This window comes from Canariomyces notabilis (assembly GCF_033297395.1).
Source record: "Canariomyces notabilis strain CBS 508.74 unplaced genomic scaffold N656scaffold_29, whole genome shotgun sequence".
Classification (NCBI taxonomy): Eukaryota; Fungi; Ascomycota; class Sordariomycetes; order Sordariales; family Chaetomiaceae; genus Canariomyces; species Canariomyces notabilis.
The window spans coordinates 39,363-60,508 of NW_027041851.1; the positions used below are offsets into that span (position 1 = coordinate 39,363).

Consider the following 21,146-nt stretch of genomic DNA (forward strand, 5'->3'; position numbering starts at 1 on the left):
CGCCCTGAAGGGCTCCATATCATATCCAGGTGTTAACGGTGCCCCCGTCAATGAAATGAGGGATCCGCCGGCGAAGCGCGTGCAACCCGATAGCTCCCGGGGTTTCCGCTGTCCATGCGGCTGATTTATCTTGCAACTGTCTTTAATGTCGCAAGCTGGGGGTACTGTCTCTATCAAGACACGGCTGCGGAGAGAACAATGCCATCAGGGCCTCGAAGGAAGTCGGGGCTCGCCCGGCACCGGATCAAACTTCACGGGGAAGTCCGCCATTCTCTTAGAACTGTCTGGCCGCTGCCGCGGTGTCGCGTGGCGCGCTGCATGGGTAGGTTATGGGGGTGCCACTTCAGCTCATGCAAGCCTCCACCTCCCATTCCCCGCCCGCACGTTTCTTATCTTATCCTCCCGGGATCGTGGCTTGAGACAAAACCAATGTCTTGCAGGAGAAGAGACATCGGGTTAGCCTGATCGTGGAGCTTGGCAACCACTTGATTCTTGACCAGGATGACCAGCCGAGGTAAGTAAGTCTGCTGCTTTCCCTCATCCAATCACAGTCAGACCTTGATGGTTTATCTGATACGTTAGAAATGCCTTCGTCCGAAGATAACGGTCACTCCCGCCGGGACGGCGCCACAGCTCACTCGGGAGCCGGATGGCTCCAGGGACTTGGCACCCTTCGGTGACGGCCGGGTCAGCGAATTGACACCGAAGATAGAACCGTCAGAGCCATACAGATCTTGACGGTCGGTGCTTTGCATGAGATCAAGGATGGGAATGCTTCTTATTCTCGAACACCCTTCTGCCAAGCCTCAACGCATGCATGGCGGGGCCTAGGGAAGTCCCGGGTCCCCTGATGTAAGTGGACACTCTGAGTGGGATGGTGAGCGGATGGCAGACCCCAATTCCTGGGGAGCTGGGTCACCCAAAGATAAGGGATTTTCTAGATTTTTTTTTGCACCATTCCCACTTCAGATAGTCTCCGTTCAAAACCCGGTTTAAAGATGGATTGCCACCCGGATCTTTGGTCAGCCCGGCCTCTTCAGCACCGCTCTGCCCGTTGTCGAGCTTCCTGAGCGCGGTACGCCAATCGCTGTGCCTCTGTCTGGCTGCCCCGCAGATTCCCAGCTTCGGCAGCAAGTCCAGCAAGTCCACCGAGTCCAAGTGGCTTGCCATCTTCCATCGCGACAAGCACCTCAGACCTCCCGGGACCCGCAAAACAGACACAGGATGGGTTGGGTGGAAAACACCAACCGGAAGATCGCGCGAAGCGCTGTCGGCCGCTGGTTCAAGCTAGAAGGATGTGGACATGTGAGCGCTTCGAGGGAGCCGTGGCGTTGACGTCAAATGCTAAAGGCTGGCTGATAGCCCAAGGAGAGGAAGGGGTCATACTTCTTCACCGAGATCCGTGCGGGACTTGCAACTTTCTTTGCCATGGCGTAAGAACATTTCTTGCTTCTCGAATGGCTGGTGTGGGTGCTGACAATGAGTCTTGCTTGCCAGCTACATCATTGCCGTCAATGCTAGCATCGTTGCGGACACCGGAGGTACCTGCGTCTGCCACCAGCCGCTAGACGGTCCGGATCCCATCTGCACTAGCGACACCGACTACCTTCTTTGCGTATCCGAGATCAAGAGGGACCTGATCACGGCCACCGCCGCCATTTCTGCCCTAGGAACATTCTGCATGGGCCTCTTCTCCAACCTGCAAGTTCAGACCCCGGCCGTGTCCGGAAACAAGGTGCTAACACTCGGTTTGTAGGCCGATTGGGATTGCCCCTGGGATGGGCTTAAACGCATACTTTGCGTATACTGTTGTCGGATTCCATGGGACTGGCCAGGTCCCGTTCCAGGTCGCTCTGACTTCCATCTTTGTCGAAGGCTTCATTTTCTTCGGCCTTGCTCTCCTTGGTCTGCGGCAGTGGCTCGCTCGCATCATCCCACGGTGCATCAAGCTGGCGACAAGTGTTGGTATCGGTCTTTTCCTGACACTTATTGGCTTGACGTATTCCGAAGGAATTGGTCTCGTTGTCGGCGGCTCGTCGACTCCTATGGAGCTGGCGGGCTGTTTGGATGCACTCAAAGAAGACGGATCGTGCCCGGACCAATACAAGATGCGCAGCCCCATGATGTGGATCGGCATCTTCTGTGGTGGTGTTTTCACCGCCATGCTAATGATGTATCGGGTCAAGGGCGCCATCATTGCCGGCATCATCCTCGTTTCGATCATCTCATGGCCCCGCACGACGCCAGTCACCTACTTCCCATACACGGTAGTGGGTGACAGCAATTTCGAGTTCTTCAAGAAGGTCGTCGATTTCCACCCGATCCGGAACACTCTGAATGTCCAAGAATGGAATGTCGGTAGCTACAGCGGGCAGTTTGGGCTGGCTCTGATCACCTTTTTGTATGTCGACATCCTGGACTGCACTGGCACTCTGTATTCCATGGCCCGGTATGCCAACCTCGTGGACCCTGTCACTCAGGATTTTGAAGGGTCAACTCTCGCGTACGTGCTCCCTTAGCTCCCCTATATAGGGAAACCCTCTTAGCCTTCCTTGATGGACTGACTCTGACCGGCTCCAGCTACATGGTCGACTCGCTGACCATTTCGATCGGTGCCATCTTGGGCACTCCGCCGGTCACAGCATTTGTCGAGTCGGGCGCAGGCATCGGCGAGGGCGGCAAGACGGGCTTGACTGCCATGGCCACTGGGCTTTGTTTCTTCATCTCCATCTTCTTTGCGCCCATTTTCGCCTCTATCCCGCCGTGGGCAACGGGATGCGTGCTGGTATTGGTCGGCTCCATGATGACCCAGGCCGTCACCGAGATCAACTGGAGATACCTGGGCGACTCGCTGCCGGCCTTTGTGACGATTGCCCTCATGCCCTTCACGTACTCGATCGCCGACGGCCTCATTGCCGGCATCTGCCTCTATATCCTGATTAACACGTTGGTCTGGGTCATCGAGAAGGCATCGGGCGGGCGTATTGTCCCGCCAAACAAGGAACTCAAGGAGCCGTGGTCATGGAAGATTGAGGGCGGTATCATGCCGCCGTGGGTTGGCCGCCTGGCAAGGGGCAAGAAGGACTTTTGGCGTAACGATACCGTTTACGCGTCGGACGCTGAGGGTGTGGCAGAGAAATCTGAGCCCAAGATCTCTGGCTCAGATGCGCCTGTTGATCTGGGCAAGCCAGACAAGGCTGCATAGCTAATGAGGACTGAGGCATTAGGTAAAGCTTTGGGTATTTTGAAGCGGAGCCCCATATGAACGACTCGGATACCAGGTAGTTTGGTTTGTATACCACAAGTATAAAAATCCACTTGAGCAATGAGCCACAATTGCACGGATGGTAGTGCCAGGTGTTCCTAGTGTACGTAGTTACATTTAGCTCCCATGACAAATCAACGAAGGGAAGGTGCCGCCGTGAAGTCTCCCCATTCGGGTTTCGGCCCGGCTGACCATTGAACTGCCGCGTATTCTCAACTAAAGGGACAAACTCAAAACCGTATTACACATACCCAACGCATTCTAGTTCGGTTCTAGGTACAGGGGCAGTAAGACATAAAGAGCGGCATCCTGCCTCGTGGCACCCCTTCGTAGGTGATCTGCCCCTACACCAACATGGAGCCTTCAACAAACTCCATCTCCCTCTCCTGCCACTGTGGTCATGCCCGGCAGACGGTCACTCCACGGTGCACAGGCAACCTCTTCTCAGACTTGTCGTTCTGTCATTGTGACACGTGCCGCTACACGACAGGCCTGCTCTGCACTTCTTATGTCCCCATTGCCTCGACTCCTCGTCCAAACTTTTCCGGGCTGCTGGGCTACTGGACAGGACCGCTGTCGGCGAGATACTTCTGCCAAACATGCGGATGCCATGTCTTCCGGGCCAAACGCCCTTCTGAATTTGCCTTGGAGGATGAGTGGGAGTGGGAGGTAGCCACGGGCGTCATCATCGATGCTCCGGAGGAGCCCGACAACAATCCCCAGCCGAAAAACTGGCGTCACGCCCACGCCGAGGACACCAGAGACGGCGGTTTGTCTGTCTGGATGCCACATACTGACAACACTCTCGCATTTTCTTCCCTCAGTACCGCGGACACACACAAGACAGGACCAGAGACTGAGGTAGACCACGACACCCCACTGCTCGCCTCGTGTCATTGCACCGCCATCACGCTCTCCATCACACGCCCTCGCCCCTTTTCCCCGGACAACCCTGGCTCCCCCTTCCCGGATCTGCTCCTGCCATACTGCAGCACCCCCTCGGCGACAATCGCCAACCCTTCCAATGTGAAATGGTACCTCCGCGACCCCAACCCAAGCCTACTCGAGGCAGAGGGAAGAAGGCACCACAGATACCTGGCCGGAACCTGCGCCTGCCCAAGCTGCAGACAGACCTCCGGGTTCGAAATCCAGACCTGGGCCTTCATTCCGCGGCGGAATATCTCGATCCGGCACCACGAAGCAGGCTTACAGTCCTCAACCTCAGCCCCAGGCTCAACTTCCCCGGTGTATACATACATCCCGCTAGACTTCGGCTCTCACCCCTCGTCATCGCACTCCACCACAACCGCCACCCCGCATCCACATCTCAAAGCCTATGAGTCCTCACCGAGCAAGTATCGCAACTTCTGCGGGCAGTGCGGGGCCACCGTCTTTTGGCACGACGACGAGCGCCCGGATCTGATCGATGTCAGCGCGGGGCTTTTCCGTTCCCTCAGTAGCGGTGGCAGTGGCACCGGGGAAGGTGCGAGGGCGGAAGGCTGGCTGGAATGGTGGACGGGGCGGGTCAGTTTCTCCGAGCAGGCAGGTAAAGGGCGATCCGGGGCAGCAAAGGCTTTCGGGGAGGGTGTGGTCAAGTGGTTGGAGGCTGGGTTTGGTTCACCGGCAGCTGCTTAGGAGGTGGTGATCAAGATGAATAAGGAGGTCCGCGGAGTCACGAGGGAGCAGCAGGAGTAAAGTGTTAAGGTGATAGAGACGCGAATTATGCGTGAATAGTCCATCAAGATAGGCATTTTGGGCCGTGAGGCTGCAAAATCTATGTTGGACATGAAAAATAAACGAGATGAATTGAGGATCTGGTTGTCTTGCCCTTCTATCGCAACCAGGGTACGAAGGTACGATGTGCCCAAGTGGTGAGCACTGGTCAAACTGAGATGACTCGGCTTCCCGCATTGCAAGTAAACAGGCCAGACTAAAACTCAACAAGTATGTCTAAGACGCCACGCCATGCACATCTCTGCCCTCTTCCCTGTTGATGTGGGCAATAGTAGGGAGGGCTGCATGAAATTTGCAAGGTCTATCGTGGTCAGCAACAACGCTTCCTAGCGTTAGACAGCGGCTTACCTTGTGCCGTGCAAACGGCAACACGGGGTGCCCAGGATGTGGTTGGTGCGGTGTGCCAAATGACCTTATAGAGAGCTGGAAGCAGCCGATGTGAAAGTCAAGGGGCAACCCTGAGCGCCATAGGCGCAGGATGTTGTATGTAGCGCCGTATGCCAGAGAAGGAAGTGCTGGCACATTGTCGCAGCAGCATCCCAGCCAGTTCTTGCCCTTGACCGTGCCAATCGAATGAGTCCGGCTAGGACGCATTGGTATCGGCAGCACCATCCGCCATCACCTCGTCCGCCTTCGGCTCGTCCGCCTCGGGTGTGCCGGCTCCAGAATTCTCCTGGCCAACTGGCGTGCTGCTAGCCCCAATCATAGGGCCGCCAGCGTGCCCATCGCGCTCCATCATGGCAGCTAGGCGGGCCGCCCGGCCTTCCTTCTTCCTCGGAACAGGTGCTGTGTACAGCATGAGCCGAAACTGTGTGAGCGGCCAAGTTTGTTTAGTAACTCACCTCGGTTGTTCTCTTGGACATAAAACTGTCTCAGCAAAGTCACAGCCTCGTCGCGGCCCCATCCACCTTCGGCCTCAAATCCGCGCTCCACGTTGCCACCATCACCAGGGAGAATTGCGGGCTCGTCCGGGACAACAACGTTTCTCTCGCCCCGCCTGTCATCTTCCACATGGGACTGTCCATCGGTCGAAGCCGGACGGGGCTCAAGAACCGGCCTCACGAGGCCCTTCCCATATTGAGGTCTGGGCGACGGAGGAGCTGAGGCCGCCGAGTACGGTGAGTTCTGATGGATACGGAATACGCCTCCAGTGCCACCAAACTTGTCGTTGACAGCACCAAAGTAGACCTTCTTGATCCCGAGCTGTCGGAGCAGTGATGCGCACATGACACACGGCTCAACCGTAACGTATAGTGTGCACTCGTTGATGACAGTTTTGTCCACGCGAGGAGAGGGGTGAAGTTTTTGCCCGTAAGGGTATAGGTGACCATCGCTGGGATCTACATCGCCCCAGGTACTCGGGTCTTCATGCTCCAGCTTGTTGGTTCTGTCACTGAGGGGCATCCGGACTGAGGCCGCCTTGTCCGACGAGTTGTTTCCGGCCGTCTCAAGGTCGGAAGCCGGTACATAGGAGAGCAAGGCTGAAATCGCCATCAGCTCGGCATGTCTGGTCCCATTACGAGTGACATTCGTGGCGTTCATGCCTTTTGCAATGATACGCCCCTTGTAGACGAGGACGCACCCGACAGGTGTCTCATTGGTCCTGAGGGCCAGCCTAGCCTGCACGACATCAAGTTAGCAAGGATCGGGTGAAGAAAGAGGAAGTGAGAATGATGGCGAACAGGATATCAAAAATGCCAGAGGCAGGGGTGGGACATGAGACAGCGTGATTGAGACAATGCAGCCCGTGTAACGGCCAAGGGGGTCTGTGTAATCAGGCAAAAAGAAGATTTCCCAGAGAAACTGAGATGACAGGAGAAGCACCCGTGAAGAAAGACAGTTGAGACGACTGGTCAGGACGTAGGGGCTGGGGCGAGATGTGTCCCAGAAGGCTACTGCCACAGCACCAAGCCACCAACGGCCCTGGGATTAACCAAGCCGTAAAATTCGGAAACCAACAAGAACAAGGAATGTTTGGTGACGCACCATATCCAAAGCTTCCCTCATAAATCGACTGTGGATAGCCCTCTGGGCCGCCTGCTCAGGCGTCTCATCCTTGGGCTGGACCTGAACCGTTCCGCCGCCCAGCTGAATCGTGCTCGTCTCCTTGAGCTTACTAGTCTGAGAGACCGAGTGCGTCAGCGTTACTGCGGGCGCCCGAGTAACCTCCCTTCCCACGGTGTCGCTGGTCGCGAAGCCGGCGGGTAGGTGGTGCTTCTGCGGAGAGGAGCTGTGGTTCACAACATCCTTGCCATTTTCTTTCCCGGTGATGACACCAGCGCCATTTGCTGCAGGTTGCTGCAATGTTGGGTCTGCTGAGGTCGTGCTCCCAGTTTCACCGAGGACTAAGCGAGAGAGTTCGTCTCCAAGCTGAGCGTCGATATCGGTCGGGGAAGCGTTCTGGAGTGGGATGTTCTCCTTTTGCTCGGCGAGAACGCGCTGAACAGCGGGGACAATGGGAGGAACAGAAGCCATGTTTCCTTGAATTGCAGAGCCCGTTGGCAAAGATGAAGAGATCGCTGTGGTATCGCTGTCGCTTTCGCCGCCGGCGACGTTGATGTCGACGACCTCTTGATGAAATTTTGTGGAAGGAGAAGCAACAGAGCCGAAGGGTGAACAAGGAAGGCCAGGTGGATTTGAGTAACCAGGGTTGAAAAGGCCCTTAAGCGCTTGCAGAACTCTGCCAAAGTGAAAGGGAAGGAGCGACTGCAGGAAAGCACCGGTTTTGAGGCCGATGACCGAGATGGCTTTGAAAAGAGTGATTGCCATTTTTGTCTCGTTGAACCTTTTTTAATCTGAACTCCGCACCACTTCAGTCGCAACCTGCCAGGTGCCGATTCCAGACTTAGGGACACTAGGAGTCAAAAGCATGTGCCATTGTGAACAATATCACGAAAGTGTAGGTTTGACCAAGAGGGATATCAAGAGCAGGAGCGGCGTGGGCAACACAGCCAAGTCTTCAAACTCCGTAACTCGGTGAGGAGATAGACAAGGTCTATCAAGTAGTCAGGATATACTTGGCCTCCAAAGCCAGAATGAGAAGATAGATGCTGTGCGACCTGGGTGTTCTCACACCAGACATAACCAGAGAATGTAACTTGAGAGTTGGCAGATCTGGCTGCGACAGTGAAACATGTCCCCAGGTGTTAGAACTGTCACTTCACAACATGAAGGCAGCAATGATAATTTAGCTCGGTGGTGATGAAAACCCCGTTAACTTATTCCATGAATAAAGTACTATGTATTCCCCCGATAAGGGCATATCAGTCTCCTCCTGCCATGTCGAAACTCGCACTACGCCAAAGACCACAAAGCATCACCGCATCAAAGGGACAGATCAGGATAAATTTTTCAATGGCCTGCAAGGACCTTAAATTGTCAAGTCTGAAAGCTAGCTAGTCAATGTTGCTTCCCTTTGAGAACAAAGAGGTAGAGAAGACTGCATCGCCCGCAGCGGTCCTCACGGCCATCAAGCTCGTCCGCCCCCCAAACCAATACCACACCAATGCTCCCCTGTCTGGCAGAGCAAGCCCTGAATACAGTACATGCAAGGAAGAGGACGACACTTGTCTCAAAATCCAAACCCGGGGTATCATAGTCAAAAACCAATCGCTAACAAACAAAACATCGACACAGATCTCATACACCTGCCCCACACCTTCCAAGGCTTAGCCCTTGAAAGACGTGACCGACGTGAAGCGGGGGACTGAGTCCCTCGCTCGCCGAGATGCCGTTGACCTGAGGCCCCTTAGGCTCTGGTCAACGGCCTGAATCTTCGACTTGACATTGTCGATGATGCCCGAAGCCGTCGGTATTGGCAAGGTCTTCGAGGCGACCCGTGTCGCGCTCGAAGCTCCCAGACACCGAGATGTCAGGGAGGCAAGAGATAATGATGCGAAGGTGAGGATGTTAACAAAGTTGGCTTGACTTGCCAGGTGTGTCTGCAGTGCAGATGCACATAGGAACGAGACAAGACCGAACACGGCAAGCTGGAAGAAGAAGATGGATGACAGGAACCAACAATAGGTCGAATCATCCTTCGAAACTTCTCCCGAGACAATGCGCCGGGCCGGAATGGTTGAGATCAACTCGGTCGCCAATGAAGCGACACCAGGTACACCAGGTACAGATGTACCCTGCGAGACACCATGTTGTCCATCGGCAACGCTCCACGAATGAGGCTCGATGCCAGTCAGGCCCTTTGTTGACGGCGAGCCAATCTTGCAGTAACGTGATCCCTTCTCAGGGGCCGAAGCACGTTCAAGACTGTGTAATTGACCGGCAACCCCTGGGGTAGACTCAGGGTAAGATGGCAAGCCCGTCAGGCCAGGCGAATCCTGTGGTGGCCTCCTGGGTCGAGGTGATGAGCCCAGACTAACTGACGACGGGACAATGTTGGCCGCCACAATGCTCGATGTGTGCTCATCAACGGTAGGGGACTGCGCAGCATAGCCCTCCGGAGCGTCGACATTCACAGAGTGACCCTGGAAGAATACTGGTCGCTCTGGTGACGAGCCACCCTCGCGGGTCCATTCAACCTGGGAGAACAGCGGTGAATAGCCGAATGACTGGGGTCCATCGGGAAGTGCTGGATTGACCGGGCCGACATCGTTCAGAGGATCACAATCTGGCCTCTCACTGGAGGCTAGTTCATTGACAGACCATGCGCTGACATCCGGTACTTGCATGTGTCGCGACCTCTCAACGGCGGCTCCGCGGACGACGGAAACGTCCCTCATCTGAAGAACAGGGTCTTCATCGAAAGAGTCGGGACCAGGCGAGTACAGGTTGAAATCGACATAGTTTGTGCCATGGAGAACATCCGGATTGAGGTATGGTACTGTCGGGTCATCAAGCGAGACATCGCCCGCGACATCAACAACAGGAGTTGAGACAGTGGGTGATGTGCCGGAAGCCGCCGGTGTGAACGGGGTGAAGAGCTGTGACGGAGAAGCCGAAGACAGGGAGCTTGGCGAAGAGAAGTCTTGTGAGTCGATGAAGGAGGTGAAATCAAAGTCTTCAACGAAATGATCGTTGGGTACTGCAACGGGCTCCTCAAAGGAGACGAATTGGTTCCAGTACTCCTCAAATTCCTGGGAGCTAGCGTCCAAGGAGGGGAAGTCAAACGCTGTGTTGAGGCTACCGTCGAGAATGAAGTCGGTTGCAGCTTCGATTGATGGTGCTGGAGGTGGCTCTTGGGCCTTCTTAGACTTCTTGGCAGGCTTTTGCTCAGCCTGAGCAGGGGAAGCTTGCGAGGCAGCCCTCTTCTTGTGACTGGGGTCGCAGCGGATCTTCTTGCGTCGGCAGGAGTCGCAAGCCTTAATAATGCGCATCAGGTGGGCGTGGTCCCTCTGCTCCTTAGTCTTGCAGCCACGAGAAGCAGAGTTGGTGACATCACGGCCGTCCTTAGTCATGATTCGCATGCCGGGGTGATTTGCGAAGTCCGTAGTGTGCTGCCGTGTGCTGGAGACGCTGGACTTCTTGGAGGCAGCAGGACGTGGCTTGATTCCGACACTGGAGGATACTGAGGGAGTGAAGGTCGTGGAAGATTGGGTCCAGGGGACCTGCTCCGAGATGGTTGGGGAGAGGTTGAAGTTTGAGCCGTAGCCCGAGTCGTACAGAGTGGTAGCCGGAGACGCAGTAAGCGGAGTGAAGGATGCCGAGGGAACAGGATAGAACTTGAAGGTCTCGCCAGTCTGGCGAGCGTATTCAAAGAAGTCCATGGCGATGTGGGCCCGCTTGTCCTGAATGGAAGCCGGGCCGGGGAGGAAGGCGTTGATCATGTCGTCGAGTTCAGGGGTGCCGATGGCAGGGAGCCACTGCAGGGCCGATCCGAGTGCCGGCTGGCAAACGGAAAAGCCCTGGTAGGCACTGGCCGAGCCTTGTCGGGCCATTCCGGCCATTGGTACGCTTGTTCCGGGAGTGTAGGGTGTGGTCACAAATAAGTTGGTCGGGGTAGTGGCAAGTATCTCAAGCTTCGCCAGGCGTGGTTCGAATGACAGGAACTCAGAACCGCCCGGGGCGTAATCGTGGGGTTGGTTTGACGATCCAACACGGAAAGAGAGCAAGTGCGGACAGGCAGGTACGTGCTTACACAATGAAGCGCGCGGATACGGATACGCAGAAGCAAAACGAATTGACCCTAAGATGGTCAACGGGGATAGCGATACCGATGGAAAGGAAGAAGAAGGGGGAAAACGGCAGACACAGGACCGAAGGAGTCAGGCCGATATTTCACTCTGTTCCAAGATCAAGAGCCATTGGAAACGGTCAACTCGATCCAGGCGCAGCGAAGGTTGCTTCCCCCCAGGTTTTCGGCGAGTCGAATTAGGAATAGCGCAGGGGAGTGACGCGGTGGACCGGGTACCTCTCGCCGGGCTTATCCTGTCCCAAGAGACACATCCAAGCCAACCCTCTCACTCTTCAGACTGCGAGCTCTTTCTTAACAACGATAAGAGATCAATCCATTGTTAGACTTTACAACTCTGGCCAAATACTCAGCCGATAGAATAAAAAAACCTGAGCATCTTAGACCTGGAGAACGACCGACGTTTCTCCTGTACACGCGTGGTAAATCAACCTCACCTTCATGGATGAGGTAGAATTGTCCATGCTACAAAATATCCCGTCTTATCCGGTACCTGCTACTGCTCGATCACCGCGGGAGGGTGGCTTGCATGGCTGCAGACTCGGCGAGCGGCCTGTTCGGCCCATTGCCCCACTCAGCTGGTAGTTAACCTTCACTCGCTTCACGAAAAACGAAGCTGTCCTCCAGAGCAGAGGCACGGCGCCTCGGCGCCGAGGGAGCGAAGGATGGTTCCATTGGCTGGCCTCGGATGAGTCAACAAGTCATTTCCGTCGGCCCATCCTGGAAGGTGCAGTGTCTGAAGGGACACAAAGTCCTGCGAGCCCGCACTGTGTGCAGCAATTGATGAGATCGAATTGCCAGTGGAGAGATCTTATTCTGGACCGATTGCTTCGTTCTCCCGCAGAACAATATCAAAGCCAGCTTCTCTCCTGCTGACGGCGGCCTCAATCAAGTCTTATGCCCGCATTCCAATTGAACGGTCAGCTTCAGTCATTACAGACCACCATAAACTCACATACATACATGTCCATTCCAATTGCTTGCCAGCCCCGGGCTTTACACAAGGTTGAGAGGCTGTCTTCTGAGCGGGGCCCAGGAGCCGTGGGGGTGGGGCAATCTCTCTGGCGGATGAAATGCCCTGAACTGCTGCGCTTATGAACGGAACTTGAAGTCTTACGGAGGTACACAGTGCCTTTCTCAACTTTCAGATCGAAGCTTGGAATTGAGTCAATGGCGGTGCATCAGACCAATTCCGCATGTTTCCACATGCATGCTTCGAGGGGCTGCGACAGCATAATACTGCGGCAGAACTCTGAAGCGGCACTTTTATGACTCCCTCCTCTTGCAGGACTATCTTGGCGGCTTATTAACGTCAATGTACTCCGTACAATACGGATATCTGTTCGCAAGTCCGCGAGGTGCATTACTGACGTCCACTGCTGTGGCAGTGTTGGGCAAATTCATTTGAGCATCTGCACGACGCATCAACGCCATTTTCCACATCGTGTGTAGGCAAACTGCATGGCACTCACCAGCGTTGTAACAGTCTGGATATCATGGACTCGATTGAGCATTAAGAATCCGTCATCGCATTGAAAAAGCCCATCGAAACCCCTCCAGACAACGGCCTGATCTCCGTTTCCAGTTGCTGACCACAGGCCAAAGCAGAGACCGCTAGTCAGAGAATTCCAATATCCAAGAAGTACTTGCGACACGCCAGAAACCAAAATATGGAGTGAATTCGACCAGTATAAACCAATATAGCACCATATCCAACATAAAGTGAACCCGCCCATTATCCGCCATTAGCCCATATCACCGCCGTCTTTTACTGTACCGAAAGAACGCCCAGAAAACACAACAGAACTCCAAGCATAGATAGGCATATGCTATTCGAACGAACAGCTCCGTCGACCTCAACCTCGCCATGGAGTTCTCGGACAATCACAACCTTAGATCGCTAACCCATGTCAGCACGGTTCTGAAGTAGTTGGACAGAATCGAGTGAACCTTACCAGTCAGCACAAGGCGCTGTCTCAGTCTGATCCTAGCATTCCGCAGCACTCTCGGCATCATCAAACTAACCGCGACGCAGGCAACGGATAGACTAGGAAGGCGGCCGTCGACGATGTACGAGGTAGCATCGTTATATCGGACACAAGATCGCCGAGTCGACGGCTGATGATCAATCCAAATGAAAATATAGACGGCGAGAACAAGTAGCCCCGGGAAGGTTGCAGAGACACAGGCGAGCGAAACAAGCTTCATGATGGAGCCATTGTGTCGAGCTAGCTCGGAGAGGCGCTTGCCGGAACGGCAAGTTGCGGGCGCAGTCTTGGTGCAGTCAACCCTGGGCTGCTGTGAGCTTTTCAACGTGCCCATGAGCGCGGCATGAAGATATTTGCCATCGCCGCTTACATTCCCGTAGCCCCCACTTGAGAACCTAACAGGCCAATTGTAAGCCCCATGTACACCAGACGTCTGCGTAGACTGGTTCTCCCATGGTGGTGGGCGACTCCCGGCAGCCCTGTCCTCGGCAGGAACGTGAACGGGTGGTCTCGGTATCGGTGTCGATGGCATGCATACTTTAGCCCAGTAACATGTTTGCCAGGAAAGCACTCCACACTGGGGACACGATTCGCGAGAAGTGTGCCAGTCAAGTCCGCATTGAGTGCAACGCCACATATAGCCTCCGTCGCGGAACGAGGCATGTTCGGATGAAAAGTGCATTTTCAGAGCTTCCAACGTGCTGCATCGCTGGCTGCAAGGCTGTCGCTTCCCTGCCGGTAAGGACGATCCCGATCCATCGCTACCCCACATGCAGTCCCATGAGTTGCGAGTGACCTGTTTACCGATTGGAAAATGTGATTCTGCAGGCTCGTAGGTTGGTCCGCTGAGGTTCCGGTGCATATTTCCCGCAGAGTACCGGGCATTCATGCTAGTCCTGGCGAGTTCAGGACGTCCGACAGGATACGGACTTGTTGCGAGGTCTCGCTGAACTCGGGTTTGCGTATAGGTATATCCGGCTGGTTGTGGCGGGATCTCGTAACCTAGGCGCAACTCATCGGGGTTCTGGTGTATCGTCCCAGTATGAGTATGCCAGGTCGGGTCGGCAACGGTAAGTCCGGGACCTTCAAAGTAACCCAAGCTAGGCGAAACTAGAGCTGTCTGCTGCATTGCCGCCTCAAGCCCCATATTGAATCCGTCCTGTGCGTTTCCAAGGTCAGGGCTTGGATGGGCGGCGATGGGTCTGCCGGTTTGGAAGTTATACAGGGGTGATGCAGGGTCTGGCGGGATTGGAGCGTGTTGAGCCCGAGTCTGCTGTAGCAACGTCTCTATCTCCACGTGAGCCTCGTCGAATGTCTGAGATGGCATGCTTGCGGGGTTCTTTTCGACTCCGAGAAGAAGGTCAACGTAGTCGTTGAAGCGTTGAAAACTTTGAGCTGGGGCCATCTTGGATCTCATGTACTCGGCTTCGAAAAGAGACAGATCAAAATGGCTGCACTGCAAGCTACCTGTCAGCGGAGTCAAAAGTGACGGGAGACATGAGGTCTGCTCTTCTCACCTTTACTTTACGTTCGCGGCAGCTGCCGCAGGCCCGGAGCTTGCGCATCAAAGCGGCTCGGTACTTAGCGGAGTCGGACAGAGGCCCGTGTCGACCAGCGCGCAGCTTCTTGGGCTGCGAGTGGTCTCCGTCTATCTCTATGTCGTGTACACCTCGCGTCACAGAGTGTGTGGTGCTGGCGCAAGAGGGTGACCGAGACATGGTAGTTGCTTGGGAGGGCGATGGAGGCTGAAGAAAGTCACCCTGTTCATCCTGTGCATGCAACAAGTCCCACTCCTCTCGTTGACGCATCTTGTTGTACAACTCCTGAGTCTCAGGGGTTGGGATGGGGCGCTGTAGAGAAATTGGGCGGTTCATTGTTTGACCAGGCACCATACCAGAGCCTTCTTGGTACGATGTGAAGTTTCGCTTTGGATGGGATGGCCTTGGTGGCATCGTGACGAGCGAGCGAGCCTTGTTGGGTTGCACGAGGCTGCGGGTTGGGAAGACCAAGCTCCCGCAGTCAGGAGGAGCAACGCTCCCCAACCACACGAGGAAACGAAAGAGAGCAACTGTTGTCACAACTGAGGATCGAGAGGAGAAGGCAATAAAAGAAAAAAGGGGAGATGATAAGAGATCAAAAGCTTGGGCAGTAGAGGTTTCAAGTATGGCAGCTCTTGGTCACTGGACTGAGCGAGGCAGACTTGGACAGCATGGCTGGCACTGCCTCGTCGAGGTCACCCGCACAACTGGCAACAAACAAGCCATGAAACTCAGTATCTACACTCCCTTTTGTAGGTAGAACACAACTCTCCAGACGAACGGAATAAGCAGAGACCGTCCTGCTCTGAACAAGAGCAATATAGTGAATGCCTGCATCTTTGGCCATGGTGGATGATCGTGCGGGTGGGGAAAACGGCGAGGTCCTGTCACTCAAGCCTGCCCTGGACGTCAAGGCGAACGGTCTGAGACCGGGGCAGGAAAACCTTCTGCCAAGAAATGATGCCTTAACGGGAGATGTTGGGAGTTGTAATTTGATGTGCTCCATCAAACAAGCGTCTGTAAAGAAGGGCCGGTGTCCTCTTTGACTTCTCGGTCGAGGTACGGTCCGAGTCGACGAGGCAATGCGTACGGTGCGCGCCCCAGATCGACGTTGGTTGGGCGATTGAGGGGAGGTCGACAGCGACGGAAGCTGGAAGTTACAATCACGACACCTGAATGAGGGGCCAAAGATTGACCGCCGCCTACAAAAGAATGCACTTTAAGGAGAAATGTCACGGTACATACGGATACACATATGCATAACCTAAAGTCCGATGTTGGCGCTAATCACATAAAGACCCGTTAGCTACATTTGTACTTCAACAAACATTGAGCCATGCCCACTGTAGCTGTAGACACGCTCAACCGTCTGATCTTGTGGCACGTTACACAAGAAACTGCCGCCGGTCTTCTCCTCAACACGAGCCACACCGCACCACACACCTACCGCCGTTCATCCAATCTCGGCATTGGTCATGCCCCATAAGCTACAGCTTCTGTCCCTACAGCCACCGCACGCCGCATGTCAAGCAATATCAGTGAACGTCGTCCTCTGCCAGTGAGCAGCAAGCAATGGATGCAACGCTCCAAACAGTCGAGGTTCGGCGGTTTAAACCATCCCTAGCCCCGTTGTCTTCTCCAGTAACCGGTCCAAGTAATCAGCAAACGGGGTGCTCTCCTGCATGCTAGTGTCAGCCCTACGCTGTGTCACCTTCCGCTCCGGCTCATAGACGAGATAGTAAGGGCCCACAGAACCGACTCCTCGCGGCTTGTGTCGATGCATTTCAGGCCTATGTGATCCTGGGGGAGCTGCGGCGATGATGCCCCTGACTTGTAAAGGCCGACTCCCGGTATGAACCTGCACGATATGTCCTCAGGAAGCCCGGTTCTGGCGCATATCGGCGGAAAGGGAAGGACCCGTGTAGACCAGCTCCCGGCTCCCGAGGCCCTCCCACCACCTCCAATCTCTGCTGTCTGCGAGACGGGTCCGAGTGGGACACTTGATACGTGCGGGTCCCTGTAGGGCTGGCGACATGCCGAGATCGCACACCCTCCCCTTCAGCTTTCACGCCACCCCCACGTTCCATTGTCAACGGCTGGGGCGCATGCTGCTTGATGTGACCCCCAAAGAACGGAAGGGATATTCGGAAGCGAGTACATACGGAGCTAGCGGCATTTTGTGTAAAAGTCAAGGACTTCGATCGGTCTTTTGCCCATGCAATACAGGACTTGCTCCGGTTGGAAGAACAAGCGAAGGATATCAGATGAGCCGGCCAGAGGTTTCCATGGTCCGCCCCATGCCTCAACACCCCCAAAGAGCAATTAGGAATGACCAAGAAGATGGTGAAATCCTATAGTATATATCTGAAATGGCGTTTGCACGATCATTCCGTTGTGGCAAGTGAGCCAACCGTGGCCGTAATCAGGGCTATTGTATTCGGCTCCAGATGTCGGCAACCACCTTGAGGGCAGTGATGGCTGGGAAGCAAAGCCAGTACGGAGCACCCGCAAGCGCCGGAGACATTCACCTCGCGTGGTTCGCCCCCTACACTTTGCTCAAGTAGCACCAAGTCGGCTACTGCTCCTCGGATACAAACTAGCCGATGTGCTACCATGAAACTAAGAATGGGAACCCAGAACTCCAGGCAGCTACCATATGGAATGGATGGGAAACCGAGAGCGGGGGTGGCACTTGGATTGGCGGAACGAAGCTGGACCGGAGTTGCTTCCGCACCCTAGGTTACCAGGTTGCTCGCCCATTCTTGATGCTTTCCAAGCAGTCCACCCTGATTGTTAGAGCACAGGTTTGACTCAAATGCTATGTTGAAGCAACTTAGATCGCTGTTGCTCGCTCTTGGCACCAGGCGAACTGCAAACCCCAGCTTGCAGCTTCTGCTACTGGCAAAGGACTGCACTGCTTGGCATAGGAAATCAACAGGGGCGGCCAGTTTCCAGGAGGTCGTGCGCCTCCCTGCTCCAAGGACCTCCGCCCCTAGCTGACGCGAAGCCGGGAAATCTCATCCTTCTCTTCGGACCTTCACCAACGGCGGGGTCTGGCCGTTTCGCCCCAGGCGGTACCATATCCGAGCGCGCAGAGATAGGTTCTGTTGGAAGGATAGATTGAGGGACCTGCCCTGCTGCATCTGACGTGAGCGCAGCCTTGCGTCCCCGAGTGGCCGGGTTCATGATTTTGGGCCGTATAATGGTATCGGGCCGTGAAATAACGGGAGACGGTTGGTTTTCACTCTCGGTTAGATGCGAGTCAACCCCAGAATGGCCCGTGGCGTTCATTGGGTGTTCAACTTGCTTAGACGTATTGCGCGGTTCGTGCAACCGTGACGGTTGCGCCGCCACTTCCTCGTCGTTGGTCACACACAGCCGCACGATTTTGGGAATTTCGTCATTATCGGTCCGGGTGGCATTCTCCGGAGCCGCAACTGATGACAACGAGAATGCTTCCTCATCGCCAATGCCTCCCCTGGGCAAGGCTGCCGATTTATGGTACGCCAGTTCTCGGTGGCTCGAAGGATCACCGACCTGCTGTGCCCTCGGCTTTTCTTCTTCTTCCACGGCTTGGTTGGTAGAGGAACCCTTAGAAACATCGTCTGATGGAGGGTTTTGTCGTGGTGCGGAAGGCTTCTGCAGCCGCTTCGAGGCCGGCTCATCTGTCTTCGGCAAATTGGCGACCGGCGGGTTGGAGGGCACGAATCCAATGACTTCCCTGCTCCTGACACTCCTTTTGCTAAGCCTCGCTAGACGTGGACCAACTGGGACCTGAGGCAGTTCTTCGCTATCGCTGCGATCCGATTCTGCCTGCGTCTTTCGTTTTGAGGTTGCTGAGCGTTGTTCATCGACATTTTTGAGCCTGCGGGTTTGGCTAGAGGATCTCCGCCTGCTGCCCTCAGATGCGACACGTGCCAAAGTGTTTTCGGAGTCCTGGTTTGTTTGCATTTGCTGCTCTTTCTCCTTGAAGGCCGTGGTCGTAATCCGGCCCCTTTGCACTGACCTCTCAACCTGTGGCGAAGGTGGCCTATTCTCCCGCTCATCCTTAGAGTAAGGATTTTCAGTGCGAACTTGAGGTGCAGGCGCTAAAGCAGTATCATCCACGGATGGTGCTGGATCGTGGATGGATCGACTTGGTTCTGTAGCGATTGTACCAGAACGCGCGAGCTGCTGATCACTGTCCTTCTCTTCAGAAAGCATCAGCAAACCTCGTTTCTGGCGAGGCCGAAGCCGGAGTTCAGTCCTGTCTTCCTTCGGTGGGGCGACGTCTTCCGTCATCTTTCTCGTTCCACCTGACACAGTCACTGGCACTCGGGCTGGCAAATCTGCCACTCTGCTTCGTTTAGCAAGTTTCTTCTTTTTGGTTATTGAAATAGGAAGTGGAGGTTCCTCAGTTCCGTCGGCAATCTCTGGGGCCTTGGTAGCTTCGCCAGCCTCTTCCATCGCCATCCCTTCATCTTCGTCAATGACAATGGCTCTGGAGCTCGAAGTTCCTGTTTGTGCTGCGCCAGAAACCCCAGAGCCGTTGCCGTGTATTCCCGGAGATGGCTGGATAGTGGTTGGTAGGGCTGGCACGCAGGTTTTGCTTGACACAGGTTCGGAAGGCTTTGTAGGTCTGACAATGTCTTCGGAGGCCCTGTCCCTACGCTGTTCCTGATTTCGGCCTCTGGTGGGCGGCAAATCTGCAGGCTGTCCAGGAGAGTCCTTTCCCATATCTAGACAAATTGATGGCTCTTTCGCTCGTTCCCGCACTCCTTGCTCGCCAGATAGGACATGCCTATCGGACTCCCCAGCTGCTAAAGACGGAAGTCGTCCCAGGGGGGCATGCGTAGCGGGAGCCACTTGGATGGAGGGCCTCTCGGTCGAAGAATTCGATGGTGCTACCAACCGCCGTGGAGGAGCAGAGCTCATAGGCACCGCAGACAAAGTCAAGGATGCACCAAACAGGCTTTGAGCATAGCCCATTTTGCTTGGTGGTGTTGTGTCATGCTTCCTCCTTTTTGATGGCCGGGCGTCCGCTTGATTACCGGATGCGTCCCTGGCTTTCTGCCGAAGCTCAAAGGGCGATTCAGTCGGAACAACAGCACGACCATGGTGACCTGTTGGAGTGCCGAGGAGCTGATGTAGAGGAAGATGGCGGGTCTGGAAGTGGTCACGCACTTGGGGCGCAGGCGAAGGAGTCTGGGGCGAGGGGACGGAGAGGGACGAGCGCATAGCAACCCGGGCTTGGCGAAGTTCCTTCTCCTTGGCCCTCTTGTCCAGCAATTCGGACAAGTCCTGATTCTGACGGCCAACACACTCGGCAACCTGAACAATGATGCCTCCACGTTCCAACTCAACTTCCTCGCCCTCGTCGAAGTCGCTCCCCCTCCAATGCATGTCTCCCACGAAATTGCCACGGTCATCGTAGACCATGACGCGCTTGTTAAAGGTGTGATATTTGAGGCGGCCATCCTGCCATCTCTTCTGCTTTCTCCGGAGATCGTGCGTGAAGAGGCACAAGAATTCCAAAACGGTAGCGCTGTGCCGGCCGCTGCTCGGGTCCAGCGACCCAGTAACGGCCGATGCGGGAGCAACAGTCGACGGCATCGTCAATACGCATGGCATGCGAGCGTCACCGTGCCATTGCTTTTTGATTTCGAGAATAGCAGCTGCCAGCGCCGACCCGGGATTCGGAGTTAGCTGCTGCGCCTGCCTGTTCAATGTTTGACTTTGGCTAGTGAAATGGTTGGTGACGCGACTTGGCCCCAACCCCAACAGTCGCGTTTTTGAGAAGCGCGCAATCACCTGATCGTTCAGCACTTGACCCCGCTGTATCAGCCTTACACGGTGCTAGCAAGTGGCAACATCTTTCCTGCCGGCCAGGCTCCAACAGCATTGAACTTGGGAATCCGCGCCCCTGGAGAATGTTGCGGGGTCTTCAACAAGTTTCACGATCTCATCCCCCAACTGCCCGACCCCAAATGTTTCCAAACCGCCTTTTTGGTGTAACACCACATGCGCAAATCCCAAATCCTACCAGGTTATCCCATGGTGCTGCACCGGCCCCTCTGCCCCGTTCCGACGAAGAACGGTTGCAACCAAGGATTTTGCCCCCGGAGTTATTCTTACACAAGAGCAATGCAGCACCAGTTCCTCTTTCTTCGTCGACAACAGTGAGCTGTGCCGTAGAGGTAATGTCGGCATGAGCACCAACTAGCGCCTCTTTTTGCGACCGATGTGCCATTTTATGTCGGGCCTGTCTGTACTCTGTATTTCCTGTCTTGAATCCAAACGCCCTACGTTTCTTTTCCTGCCCTGCCGAGAGTTCATCCGCCAAAGCAACGCGTAAAAGCTCGGACACAGGGCTAATCAGCACATTGCTAGGTTGTCCGGTGGTCCGTATCTTTACTTGCATATGGTGTGACGCGCATCTGGATCCATTTGGCGTTCCCTCGCACATGATACGGAGGTAGCTTTGATGGTATTTC

The 21,146-nt window shown here is 55.1% G+C and overlaps 7 protein-coding genes across 7 annotated transcripts; 3 read left to right on the top strand and 4 right to left on the bottom strand.

Moving 5' to 3' along the window:
* Positions 1-1,224: 1,224 nt before the first annotated feature.
* Positions 1,225-3,205, top strand: N656DRAFT_717138 (uncharacterized protein; the record flags this gene model as incomplete). Its single annotated transcript, XM_064812183.1, has 5 exons — positions 1,225-1,305; positions 1,363-1,433; positions 1,498-1,722; positions 1,757-2,503; positions 2,581-3,205. 5 exons carry the CDS (start codon positions 1,225-1,227, stop codon positions 3,203-3,205), a joined length of 1,749 nt encoding a protein of 582 aa, XP_064666322.1.
* A 297-nt stretch (positions 3,206-3,502) lies between these two features.
* Positions 3,503-5,072, top strand: N656DRAFT_783716 (uncharacterized protein). Its single transcript, XM_064816016.1, has one exon. The coding sequence runs from the start codon at positions 3,620-3,622 to the stop codon at positions 4,898-4,900; it is 1,281 nt and encodes a 426-aa protein (XP_064666323.1). The 5' UTR covers positions 3,503-3,619; the 3' UTR covers positions 4,901-5,072.
* A 239-nt stretch (positions 5,073-5,311) lies between these two features.
* N656DRAFT_372399 (cytidine deaminase-like protein) lies at positions 5,312-7,984 on the bottom strand. The gene is made up of 3 exons (XM_064809419.1): positions 6,986-7,984; positions 5,842-6,619; positions 5,312-5,785 (listed from the first exon to the last, which is right to left on the bottom strand). Exons 1-3 carry the CDS (start codon positions 7,766-7,768, stop codon positions 5,583-5,585), a joined length of 1,764 nt encoding a protein of 587 aa, XP_064666324.1. The 5' UTR covers positions 7,769-7,984; the 3' UTR covers positions 5,312-5,582.
* Positions 7,985-8,532: 548 nt separating this feature from the next.
* Positions 8,533-11,024, bottom strand: N656DRAFT_372298 (uncharacterized protein). Its single transcript, XM_064809418.1, has one exon. It carries the CDS (start codon positions 10,900-10,902, stop codon positions 8,668-8,670), a length of 2,235 nt encoding a protein of 744 aa, XP_064666325.1. The 5' UTR covers positions 10,903-11,024; the 3' UTR covers positions 8,533-8,667.
* Positions 11,025-12,801: 1,777 nt separating this feature from the next.
* Positions 12,802-14,745, bottom strand: N656DRAFT_372747 (uncharacterized protein). Its single transcript, XM_064809420.1, has 2 exons — positions 14,653-14,745; positions 12,802-14,586 (listed from the first exon to the last, which is right to left on the bottom strand). Exon 2 carries the CDS (start codon positions 14,550-14,552, stop codon positions 13,032-13,034), a length of 1,521 nt encoding a protein of 506 aa, XP_064666326.1. The 5' UTR covers positions 14,553-14,586; positions 14,653-14,745; the 3' UTR covers positions 12,802-13,031.
* Positions 14,746-17,604: 2,859 nt separating this feature from the next.
* N656DRAFT_771487 (uncharacterized protein) lies at positions 17,605-20,265 on the bottom strand (the record flags this gene model as incomplete). Its single annotated transcript, XM_064813863.1, has 1 exon — positions 17,605-20,265. One exon carries the CDS (start codon positions 20,263-20,265, stop codon positions 17,605-17,607), a length of 2,661 nt encoding a protein of 886 aa, XP_064666327.1.
* Positions 20,266-20,433: 168 nt separating this feature from the next.
* Positions 20,434-21,129, top strand: N656DRAFT_373134 (uncharacterized protein). Its single transcript, XM_064809422.1, has 2 exons — positions 20,434-20,907; positions 21,043-21,129. The coding sequence occupies exon 1, from the start codon at positions 20,583-20,585 to the stop codon at positions 20,862-20,864; it is 282 nt and encodes a 93-aa protein (XP_064666328.1). The 5' UTR covers positions 20,434-20,582; the 3' UTR covers positions 20,865-20,907; positions 21,043-21,129.
* The last annotated feature ends 17 nt before the right edge of the window (positions 21,130-21,146 follow it).